The following is a 13,027-nucleotide window of genomic DNA, read 5'->3' on the forward strand; positions in this document are numbered from 1 at the left end:
GAGATGTCTAAATTCGCAATCATTTATATTTTTCTTTAATGAAATAAGTATTGTTGGAAAGTTTTTATTGAACTTAACATGTCAATTAAATTTTTATCTCTACCTTGTAACTCTAAATTTAAGTTGCTTAATTTTGTGCAGAAATCTACTAAAAATGATAAGTGTAACAACCAATTATTATCACTCAATCGTGGATAAATATCTCCTTTTTCATCAAGAAAATTTTTTATATCGTTAATTAATACAAGAAATCTTTCTAAAAATTGACTTCTGCCGAGCCAACGAACATTATTTCAGAAGTTCCCTATCACCATCTTCCTGTAATTTAAATAACCGCTGTTGCAGGGCTTTTCCTCGAACAGAATTTACAATTTTAAATGTAATATCCAAAACATCTTTTGTGTTTAATCTTTTACTACACAGTACTTGTTGGTGAATAATGCAGTGGTACGTTAAAAAATCTGGATATTTGTCATTGTTTTTACATAATGAAATGAAGCCCGATTTATTACCTATCATTGCAGGAGCACCATCAGTAGTAATAGACACAAGTTTAAAAAGCGGAAGTTTGTGTTGTTTCACAAATTCGTCAAATGCTGAAAACATGTCTTCTCTCCTAGTCCTTCCCAATAATGGTATACTTTTCAAAATTTCTTCTTTACTTGAATAATCTTGAAATACCATGCGAATAAATACCATTAACTGAGCAATATCAGTGAAGTCGTTTGATTCATCAAATTGTAATGAAAATGCAACACACTGGTGAGTGTGTGTGACATTAAACTTTTCTCCAGCAATTGGATCCCTTCCTTTTGGCAATTTGAAACCTTGTCTGTGGCCTAGAAGTAGTCTCTCTCTTTCTCTCTAGCGACGTCCTGAACCGAGAAGCTCCTTTCTGGAAGCGGGAAACTCCTCTCTCAAGCTACGTGGATCTGGGCAATCTCTCTGATTGCGACTCTGGACCGGGCGGCCTCTTCTCTGACAGCAATTCTGGAATCAGAACCCCTTCTGCTTGCTTCAGTCCCTTTTTATTAGGCCTCCTCTGAGACCTCACATGAAGTTTGGCAACCCCCAAAGAATCGGTATGAGTGTTTCAGCTTAAGTTTCAAGTTCGGCACGCCTTTTGTTCTCCTCCGCTTTCTTTTGATTGTAAGTTGCTGGCCATCGGAAAGTTGTTTGAACTCTTTCTGACTGACTTCGGAGATGTTTACACTTAGAGCCTGCAAGCCTTTCTCATACATACAAGTTTCAATAACAATCTTTCTAATGCCGCCATGTACATCTTCGGCGACAAAAACATTGCCTTTGTTTTTAACACTCTGGCATATTATTAAAGCAGTATATACAGTTAGCTTCAAAAGAGTTATTTACAAAAACATCTAATACAAACTATACCAAGACAAACAAAGTTTATTTTTTTACAATATTCACATGGGACTTAACCTATGTAAAAAATCGGTGTAATGTGCTTTGGAATATTTAATATTTAAGCTACAATCGAGGTTTTACACTTTGCTTATAATCGTATTCACTCAGCTCGCTGTTTGACTTCCACTGATCCAAATTAATTAATTTACCTGGACTTATAAGAAAATTACTGATTTGACAATTTTAACGAAATATAAATAAACAATAGCAATACACTTAAAGCGAATTAAAAATAATACAAAATAATGATAAATAAATAATATTATGTTTTCAGTTTTAATTAAATTTGTAAGTAAGGAGGAATACACAAGAGATCGACCAAAAATCACTCCACGATCTACCGGTCGATTGAGATCGACGGGTTGAACACCCCTGGCCTATGACGATGACTTCGGCTTTTGGATAGTGGGATTTTAGATGGTAGAGTTCATGTGGTTTTTCAGTTTGGAAACCAGTAAATGCAGCTGATGAAAGTTACCAAGTGTGATAAGGAATCCTTCAGCCAGAGGAGATTAAAAAGCAGGGGATTATAAATTTGGCATTTTCTGGCAGGCAGTGTCAGAACATACAAAGGCACAGGTACCACCTTTATGACAAAATGAATTGTGAAGAGTATAATTTGGACAATGGAGGTCAACTCCATTCTGTGATTGATGTAGTTGCAATTTGGGTTTATGTTAAGAGAAGGAGGTGTGGTTTGGATGTTTGTAAGTGGTGATGAATGTTGTTTATGTTGGAATTTGTCATGGATGTTTGTGAAGTGGACATGGAAATGATTTGTTTTTAGTAGAGATCCTGGTAAGTTAGGAATATTGCATTTGGTTTGATTTGCTTGGAAGAATTGGTTGTTGAGGGAGACTTATTTTGTTTGCAGTATTGCCATCATTGTTTGTTTGTTAAATTTTTCATTTTTGGTTTATTATTAGATGAAAGTAAAGAGTGGGAACATGCAGTGGGGAGACAGACTTGTGAACGTGACACCCATACAGAGAGTAACCAGTCTCCTTGCCATTCAGTAGCTTCAACAATGTCTCCCACATACTACTACTACTACTACTCGCACTCCCTCACCAGGCACAACCTGGAAACCAGTCTTCTTGCCATTCCGTAGCTTCAACAATGTCTCTCACATACGGAATTTACAGACAAAAAATACTAGTTGTGGTGGCCGGTAGATGGCGTTGATGGGGATGATTCGTAGTAGAGGTTCAGTGTAGTGGTTGAGACAGCTGTAGGTGTCCTCCTGCGATGAGTCTTCGGACTCCTTGGAGGTGTCAGGAATAATAATAATAATAATAATACTCATACTCCCTCACCAGGCACAAACTGGAAGAGTATGTGGCAACAGGACTATGCGTAAATTGACCAGGATGCCTCTTGACTTGTTACTTGTTAGTCCTATATACTATCTGATGGCTGGCCGGTGTTGCCACTGTTTTTAACTACTGTATCCTTGAAACTGAGGAGGAGGATCTGAGTCTCTAAGTATGTTAGTCATGCCCTTGAGGAGTATCACTCACACTGCATGGAGAAGATGGGGGGAGGGGTAATGAAGGCTGGAACTCCTGATCTGGAGGCCAAACATGGCATTCGCCCCTTCAGGCCCTCAATAAGCAGAATGGTGGTGTTTCAATGAGCAATGAAGGTCATATACCATCTAGTGGTCTAGTTGGCATTTTCTCCAGCTAGGAAGATATCTTTTTGCAGCAGGAAAGCTTAATGCAAGCACCAAAGCTCCTTTTATGGAGGGAGAGGCTGTATAGTGCACATTCCTGCCCGTTAGCAGCCCATTAATGTACTATAGTTTGACCAACTTAACCTTTCATGTGTGGACCCAACATAAAAAAAAAAAAGTCTCATACCACATTTCCCCATTTTGAAATTTTCCCACATCACTACTTGAAATTGCCTGTGATTCAAGAAGTTTATCATTGTATTTAGTGTTGAATGTTGTAGCTACCTCTTCGTTTTTTTGATCATTATTACCGGAACATAACAGATATTGCATTATTGTCTGAACATAGTGGATACACTAACCACTCGTCCAGCCAGGCTGACCAAGTGGTTAATGGATATGCTTTTCAGCCAAAAGGCTGTGGGTTCGAATCCCGCCGTGCGCATGGATGTTTGTGATTGTTTGTGGAAATACTAGTGGTAGTGGTCAGCGGTAGATGCCGTTGGTGTAGTTGCAGTCAATTGGTGGATTGAGTGGTGGAGAGAGGGGTTGTGAGCAGGTGATCTCCCTCGATGAGTCTTTGGACTCCCTGGAGGTGTCTAATAATAATAATATTAACAGCTTATAAGTTAGTTATTATTTAGCAGAATCTTACCTGTTTCAGTTTTCTTCATAATGGTAACTCTGATTATTTCACTTGGAACTTCTTAAATTCCTCTATCAGTTCTACTTCTTTTCCATTGATTATGTTAATAGTGTCTATCTTCAGTTTTGCTAAGATTGTTTATTTTATTAGCTGACTTTTCACTGTTTCCCCTTTCCCCCAAGGTCCATATTTGATAAATTGTAGGGATCAGTTCAAGTAGGAGCTCTTCAGAAGATAGCAAAGTAAAATGAGATGGTCATCACAGCCATAACTGATTTTATATATATATATATATATTAAGTTTGATGTTGACTATTATCAGATGATCAGAAAAGAGTTCATGCATTTTTTTAGTACAAAGCATTTGTAAAAAAGTAACAAAAACACTTTATTTGGAAAAATAAGCATCTTCACAAACATCTTCAGAATTGTTGGTTGTAATTTATATAAGACAGGCAATAAATCAGTTTATTAGAAGTTTGGGAAAAGAAGGGTCAAGACAGGATTTTTCATCTGAGACTGGATGTTTTCCTAAATCACTTATGCTATGTGTGGCTATTCATTGTCCTGAAAGAACATAATGTTTTTGAAGTTTAAAAGCAACCAAACCACAATGATGTGGTTTGGTTGCACTTCTGCAGCAGTTTGTGATTGATTCCCTGTGATTGTTTGGCTGGTGGGTGGGAGAAGTTAGAATGGATGATGCCAGCTCCCAATCAAACACAGCAGAAAATTCTGTTGTGTTTGGTGGGAGCTGGCAAAAACACAGTGATGAATGAAGTGTTGCTATACATAAGTTATTTTTATATCATACATCAACAACCAGAAGAGGCATATGTTATTGTTGAAGTTTAAGCAATCACCAGCAGATTAATAGTCTCTGTTTAGCAAAATATGTCAGCTGTGGGTTTATATGGAACCCAGTTCAAATGCAAATGAATAATTTTATCAGTGACATTAAATCTTTTTGATAGCATCTGGCTTCTTTTGGCTTGAACTGCACATTCAGTTTCTTATCACTGGCATTCAGAAAGTGGTGCATCATTAATTGTGTGTTTACTTGTTATTTCTCCAAATGGTATGCATATCTGGCATGGTTCTGTTTTGTGTAGTACATGTGGTCAGTTTATCTGCCAAGTAAACATGATTAAAATAATTATAATTAAAATAGCTTTTTTTAAATAGTTAAAATTAAAAGTGGTCCATTTCACTAAAATTCAAGAGCAAGAAGTCTAAATTGGAATGCAACTATAAGACCTTTCTATTACTAGATAATGACTTCAGTTTTCAAGTCTCCATTAATGTAAATAGTTCCACTCTAATGCAGCCTAAGTCTTGGAACTGATAATAGTATTATTAATGTATACTTATTTTATTTATTTATTTATTTTTGTTATTAGTGAGCCGAAGAAAGGCACCTTGTCCCATGTTTAAGAAACATTCAGTGAACAGATCAAAGAGAAGATCAAATGAAAGTCCTGAAAAGGTAAGTGTATGATATGATATGATGATACTTATTTTGTGTGGATTCATAAACTCTAATTTTAAATTGATTCCAATGACCTTTGGCAAAGAAAAGGAACAAAATCAAACATATAATACTTGAAAAATTCTATTTCTCATTTTTACCACTTTGTTTTCATTTCCATATTACGAATGCTCCAGTTTAAGTTTCTCAAATCATGACAACTGCTTTTCAAATGTTTACTTATACAGAGCATGATTCTTTATTGTTGTCATTTACAGTGCAACATTAATATAATCAGGATATATAAAATTAAAGAAGAATTCAGTTGGTGATATCTGTAATGATTCAGCTTCAGTAATAATAAATAATCTAACTTTGATAATTATAGGCAATAACATCCACACCAATTTACTGTGAGATTAGAAGCAAAATCGGCAATTGGATTCTTTAAAGTAGTAAGACTTATACATTGGTTAGACATAACTGGTAATTAATTAATACTTTATATGCGTTGTTAATTCCGTAAACTAATTACCAGTTATGGATTCTTTAAAGTTGCAGTTTTTTTTTGTTTTTTATAATAAATATTTTGAAAGTTTAAAATATGTTAGGGTATAAAAAAAAAAGTTTATTTCTAAGAAAATGTTGACTTTTCAGTCTACCTTCATAGTTGACATTCAACTACCCTTGATATTATTTTGCTTATCCATCTCTGAACTTTCTTTACCTTTCAACATTCTCTGAAGACCTGGTTAAAAGTTTTTGTGGATTAATCCATATTTATATTCTTATAAAAGCTAGCAATAATTTATACAGATGTGGTAAAGCCATTTGAGTCAAGAGCAGATATGGACAAAAATCATGGGCAATAACTTTGGCATCATCATCAAATTCCTGATATGTGCTCTGCTAGTATTGTATGTTAGCATTATTACAACTTTCTATTCACAATCATCTTCTAAATTAGTCTGTTATCAGACTAATTTAGAGAGCTCCAATATTGCCAGAAGCTATATTTCAGTCTTCGAAGGCACTTCTAACTGCATCAGTTCACCTAGATCTTGGTCCTCTACTAGGTCTTTTTCTGACATAAAAACCTCTTTTGCTAACTTTCCTCTCCCATTCTGTTTAAGTGACCGTAACACCCAAGATTAGGTTTGCTCACACATTCTTGAATATTAAAAATATGAAGTTCTTTCCTAATGTCATAATTTGTAATTCTGTAATTAATACACTTCTGTTCACTCTCTTAATTTTTTTCAGAACTCCTCATATCTGTAGTATGTACCCCCCCCCCCTCCCCTGCTATCTACGCCTCTGGTAACTTAATGGTCCGTGGAATTGTTTTAAGCATTTTACTGTTCCTTGAGTTTAGAAAGGTTGAGAAACACCGATATAGATGATTAATCATCATCATCAAATTCCTGTTATTCCTGGGTGTACAGGATATGATAGTACTACATGAAAAATTTACATCATTACTAACTTCCTATCTACAATTTTCCTCCAAATCAGTCTGTTACTTGTGAAGACTCCAGCGTTATCAGATCTTATATTTCTATCATCTTAGGCAATTTGTACCGTATCAGTTCCCCTATATCTTGGTCTTCCTCTGGGTGGTTTTCCTGCCAACCTGGCAGAGAACACTTGTTTTGCTAATCTTTCCTCACCCATTCTGTTTAAGTGACCATACCACCTGAGATTATCTCTGCTAATGCATTCCTGGATGCTGACAAGTTCTTTCCTAATATCCTCATTTTTAATATGATATTGCCATTGATGCCATCTGTTCATGCCTCTAATCTTTCTCAGAACTCTCATATCTGCATTCTCTAGTCTTTCGTCAAGTGTTTTGCTTCTGACGCAGCTCTCAGATCCATAAGTTAAAACTGGTTTGAACACTGTCTTGTATATAGCTAATTTAGTGTTCCGACTAATTTCTCTCTTATTCCATATGAATTTATTCACTTGACTTTCTACCATACCAGCTTTGTTGATTCTGTTGTCTATTTCCATATTTAATTTACTATCTTCACTAAAAATCGTGCCTAAGTAACTGAAATGTTTTACTTGTACCACAGGTTCTCCGTTCACAACGCAGTTGACATTTTCAACGATTCTGCCTATTTTCATTGTCTTTGTCTTTTTATTGCTGATCTTCATACCATATCTATTACAACAGTTATTCAATTTAGTCAGGGAATCTTGCAGACTTGTAGCAGATTTATTTAGAAGTATAACATTGTCCACATAAAGCAAAGAGCTGACATTAACATCTCCAATTTTTATATCATGTTTAATACCACTTTCCTTCATAATGTGATCCATATAGATAATGAATAGCAGAGGGGATGATTTACATCCTTGTCTCACACCAGATTTAAAAAAAGTTAAGTTAAACTACTGTGTTCGAGCTCATACCACATGCCACAGATATGACTAACTTTCTGTGGCATGTGGTATGAGCTCGAACACAGTAGTTTAACTTAATTTTTTTTAAATCTGGTGTGAGACAAGGATGTACATCATCCCCTCTGTTATTCATTATCTATATGGATCACATTATGAAGGAAAGTGGTATTAAACATGATATAAAAATTGGAGATGTTAATGTCAGCTCTTTGCTTTATGCGGATGATGTTATACTTCTAAATAAATCTGCTACAAGTCTGCAAGATTCTCTGACTAAATTGAATAGCTGTTGTAATAGATATGGTATGAAGGTCAGCAATAAAAAGACAAAGACAATGAAAATAAGCAGAATCGTTGAAAATGTCAACTGCTTGTGAACGGAGAACCTGTGGAACAAGTAAAACATTTCAGCTACTTAGGCACAATTTTTAGTGAATATGGTAAATTAAATATGGAAATAGACAACAGAATCACCAATGCTGGTACAGTAGAAAGTCAATTGAATAAATTCATATGGAATAAGAGAGAAATTAGTCGAACACTAAATTAGCTATATACAAGACATTGTTCAAATATATAGCTAATTTAGTGAGACAAGGATGTACATCATCCCCTCTGTTATCAATATAGATAATGGATAACAGAGGGGATGATGTACATCCTTGTCTCACACCAGGTTTAACATTAAACCATCTTCCTGTACTTCCATCAATTCTAACTGCTGACTTACAACTCAAATAAAGACTAAGTATTGCATGATATAATACCCCATTGACATCATATAACTTTAGCATATTGAATAGTTTTTCTCTTGGCGCCTTGTCATATGCCTTTTCCAGATCGAAAAAACTTAAATACAGATCTTTGTTATATTCCCATGATTTCTCTACTATTTGTCGTAAAGTGAAGATCTGATCCTGACAGCCTCTATTTGGCCTGAATCCAGCTTATTGGTGGATTTTTATATATATGATATTCATAGATATTATCTTAATACTAATCTTACCATAGAGATTATCTCTGTTTCTAACAATTATTTTTTTTATTTCCGAGTGTACCTATATATGCACAAGGGTCCACTCCAATTGGTGCAATGATCTTAACTCTTTCTTTCAGAATCCAAATAATCACTGACTCAAGACCAAAATTCAAAATAAACACATTTAATATAACAAAAACAATATATATATACACTTCAGACAAATATTACATAACTATCTACAAAAATTAATTGGATCCAAGGCCTTTTAAAAATAAACTTACACTTAAGACTAGACTAAACACTTTGTTTGCACAAACACAAAAATGTTCATAGCCAGTTTCTTTCTCTGTCAAGGCCTTTTTCCAGAGATATATGACTCTATTCTTCATTTTTACAGGATCCTTTCTCATCACTTATGTAGCACACATTACTTCTTCCGAACTTAATTCTATCTCTTTTCTTCAGTAGAAATAATAGTCAGATCCGGCATCCTTAATACAGATGAAACTTCCTAATCAGAGTTTTCTTGAACATTCCTTTAGAACGTAAATAGCAAATTCTTCTTTTATTCACTAAATGCTTATTGACAGTCTTAACTCTTCCAATTAAAAAAACTTATAGTTCTATGATTCCCTTTTCGGAATCTACTATAAATCTTTTAATTAGCGCTTCCTCCAATATCCCTTTAAAACGATCTATAGCAATATTTCCCTTTTATTTATCAATACTTATTCCACTTTGAAACTTAATAGTTCCACGATTCCTTTTTTGGAATATACTATTAATTTTTCTCCGACTGTCACATAAAAAAACTTAAGGTCCTCCGAACCTAAATATCTGCCGGCCTGTGTTCTAAATTCCTTCCGAACGCTATCCTTGTTTACTCTCCCGTTGCTTGAATACCGAACTTGTCAGCTGTCAATCACACATCATACTTCTCGACGAGCATGTGCACTCCATGAAAGTGGCAAGCGAGAAAATTAGGTATAAATAATGGCTGACATTGTCTCTGTTAGTGACAAGAGAGAATGTCTTCATAAAATACAACTTTTGATAATTTTAAATTACAATAAAATTCTTGTAAGTAATACAAATATCAAATCTGGTAAGTACATTTTTTTTAAATAAATTTTTTTAACTTCTTTACATATCATTTTTGACAAAACAATTTCAATAACGAGCACATTGCTAGCACCGACAATGTGTGTTATGAAACTAAAACTAATAAACATTTAACATAAACAATACGTAAAAATATTCAGAATTTTAATTACGATTATTTTTACATCAGTTTCATCTTTCTCCGAAAAACATTTTTTTTGTAAAAAAAAAATTTTAAATATTTAACCTATATCTAAACAAAACTTTTAATGCTTATTCCTAGATCTTAAAAAATAACATGATTCCTGCTGATCATTATTTACACTCTCAGAATCACTATTTAGAATCATCTGATGCTAGAGATAATTCAGAATTTTCTTCTTCCAATTTACTATACCTACAAATTTCATTTCTGTATTTCTCAAATATTTCATTTAAACCATTTGAATTATGCCCTAAATCTACAGAATCATCACTATCAGAATCAAATTCTGCAGGTGTCTGAGATTCTACAAGTTGAGATTCTTTATCCTTACTAACTAAATTAAAGGTATTTTCACATTCCTCTGGCTTACACTCTATATTAACTAACCTATGATATTCTGCTATAATTTCATCAATGTCAGTTTGATTATCATCACTCTTACATTGTACATTATCTGAATTATGTACCTTGGGATTTCTAAACTTTCCTGCATTAGGTTTTGTTTTACCCAAATTTAAATTTCTCCTTTGCTGCATATTTGAATTATGAGCTTTAAAACTATTCCCGTTCCCATTATTTGATTGTGAATGAGATGCATAATTAGATCTAGGAAAACAATGCTCATCTTTCAATATTTTATTCATATTGTCTCCTAATGTAACTAAATTTCTACCCCCTAAAAAGTACCTTTTTAACCTATCAGAGTGTACACTTAAAATTTTACTAGGATTTTTGACATCTTGAATCCTAAAATTCACAGGAGAAAATTTAACTAAAATTCTATATGGACCTAAAGCTTTCCTTTCTAATATCCCAACTCTTTTTATACTAGATTTATCATTTAACAATACTAAATCTTCTGGTGCAAATAACTTATACTTTCTAAAACAATTTATATACTGCCTAGTTTTCTGAGAACTTAATCTACTTATTTCACCTACTAATCTGTAAGTAGGGGAAAATTTATCTACAACTGTCTCCAGATACTCATTTATGTCATTATATCCTGTATTAGGAATGACTGAAACAAGTTCATTAGGAAAGATTGGATCAAAGCCATATAAAGCAAAAGATGGTTTTTCTTTGATAGCAGAAGGAAAAGCAGATCTACATGCAAATAATGCTTGAGAAATATATGTGTCCCAATCATTAATTTTAGTGTTTGACAGATTGGAAAGTATTTGCTTTATATTTTTATTCAGCCTTTCACACATACCATTACACTGTGGGTGGTAAGGTGTTGTAAAAATCTTCCTAACGTTGAGTAATTTACATAACTGTTACAACAGTTCAGATGTGAAATTTGCTCCTTGATCTGAAAGTAAGGTCTGAGGAGTTCCATATCTGCAAATTATCATATTCAAAAACTTTCTTGCAATAGTCTTTGCAGTTTGATCCTTCATTGACACTGCTTCAGGAAATCTAGTTAGCATGTCTATGACTACTAGAATATACCTATTGCCTTTTTTAGTAATTGGCAGTGGACCTACTACATCAATAGCAACAGCCTGAAAAGGTCTAGTTGGAATTAGAAATGGTTGTAATGGAGCTTTTCCTCTAAAAGGGAATCTTATTTGGCACTTATGGCATGATTTGACATATGTGAGTATATCACTCTTCATACCTTTCCAGATATAACGATCCTTTATTCTTTCCCAAGTTCTAAAAAATCCTTGGTGTCCTGCCAAGTCAGAATCATGGAAAGTATACATAATCCAAGGAATCATTTCAGTTGGTGCCAATATTTTCACTTTCAACCTTCCATCTTCCATTTGTCTAGATAAGAGTAACCCATCTTTATCTAAATACAAGTTTTCATCCAGGTTTAAAAATGTATCCAGTTGAGTCTCACCTTTCAATACTGCTTCATAAATAGTTTTGAGTATGGGATCATCTTTCTGAGCTTGGACAATCTTATCCTTTTCCCAAATTTGTGAACTAGGTTCCTTATTCTTTAGAGTCTCAATATTGAGCACTTGATCATTATCATTAGTGTCTTGAAAAACTTCAGGAGACTGCTCTAATTTTCCTTTGTCACCTGATTTCCTGTCCAAACAATATTCTAGTCCACACAAGGACACTGTATTATTAACAAAATTACATGCAAAACCATGAAGTTTCAGAAAATCAATTCCAAATATTACTTGTACATTTGGATTTGAGGATTCTGGAAGAACTATTAATGGATGACCAACTTTCAATGGAAAACAAGGAATTGAAATAAAAACATTGATTTGCTTATCTGCTGAAATTTCTGATTCAAATATTCCCTTTAATTTAATTGGATAGCTTAAAACTGAAATGTCATTTGGAATTAGAGATTTAATTTTGTTAAACAAATTATTTTGGTGTGTAATGGTGAATTCAAGTCTCATCCATAGTAATAAATCGACTCAAAATCAGTTTTTTATTCTTGTTGAAAGCTCCAAGCACTGTTCAGAGATTTTCGTGTGTGTGTGCATTTTTGATCAGCTGTGAGCAAGTATGGCACCCCTCTTTCACAAAGCTTTTTCATATGCAATTCTTTCATGCAAAATATATCCTACACGTTCTTTTTGAAATGCTTATAGTCTCAGCAATTTCATGCACTTTGACTCGCCAGTCATCTAATACCATATCGTACACTTGATCAATGATTTCTGGTGTTATTATGCTTTTTAGATGTTCTTCACGAGATCATCTTCAAGGCTGGTACGGCCAGATTTAAACTTGACATCCTATTTCTTAATTGTCAAAAATGAAGGAGAAGAGTGCCCATAAACTTTTATTTCTTTTGGCGTTAAACCTTCTTTTACAAAGAATTTTATAACTGCACGATATTCAATTTTATCCATTTCAAAGGATGCAGACAACTTTTGCTTCAGAGAGCTGTATAAACTACTTGATAGAATGACTTGCAATTTTACATGGATGCTTATGACAGATGTACCAACTTAGAAAAAAAATCTTGCTGATAGTATTGCTATCTATGGTCGTGGCTGAGAACTTTTCAGACCACTCATATTTAATTGTCCAATACTACCTTAGGTTAACTCTGCTTGCACATCCCTGAATGTTAAAAATGTCAAGTTCAAGCCTTTTCCAAAATCAGTTAATAATTTGGGCATCCA

At 33.9% G+C, this 13,027-nt stretch overlaps 1 protein-coding gene across 8 annotated transcripts in view; it reads left to right on the top strand.

Moving 5' to 3' along the window:
• LOC150103650 (uncharacterized) overlaps positions 1–13,027 on the top strand; it is a 374,591-nt gene that overhangs the window by 187,664 nt on the left and 173,900 nt on the right. For all 8 annotated transcript variants that reach the window (XR_016548861.1, XR_016548860.1, XR_016548859.1 and 5 more), the window contains exon 10: positions 5,150–5,235. Coding sequence is in view for 3 of the 8 variants with exons in the window: in XM_090398370.1 (XP_090254496.1) it covers positions 5,150–5,235 (86 nt within the window). In the remaining 5 variants the exon portion in view is untranslated. The remainder of the gene's footprint in view (positions 1–5,149; positions 5,236–13,027) is intronic.

Source organism: Typopeltis vanoorti, chromosome 9 (assembly GCF_054136105.1).
Source record: "Typopeltis vanoorti isolate ZY-2024b chromosome 9, IOZ_Tvanoo_1.0, whole genome shotgun sequence".
Classification (NCBI taxonomy): domain Eukaryota; kingdom Metazoa; phylum Arthropoda; class Arachnida; order Uropygi; family Thelyphonidae; genus Typopeltis; species Typopeltis vanoorti.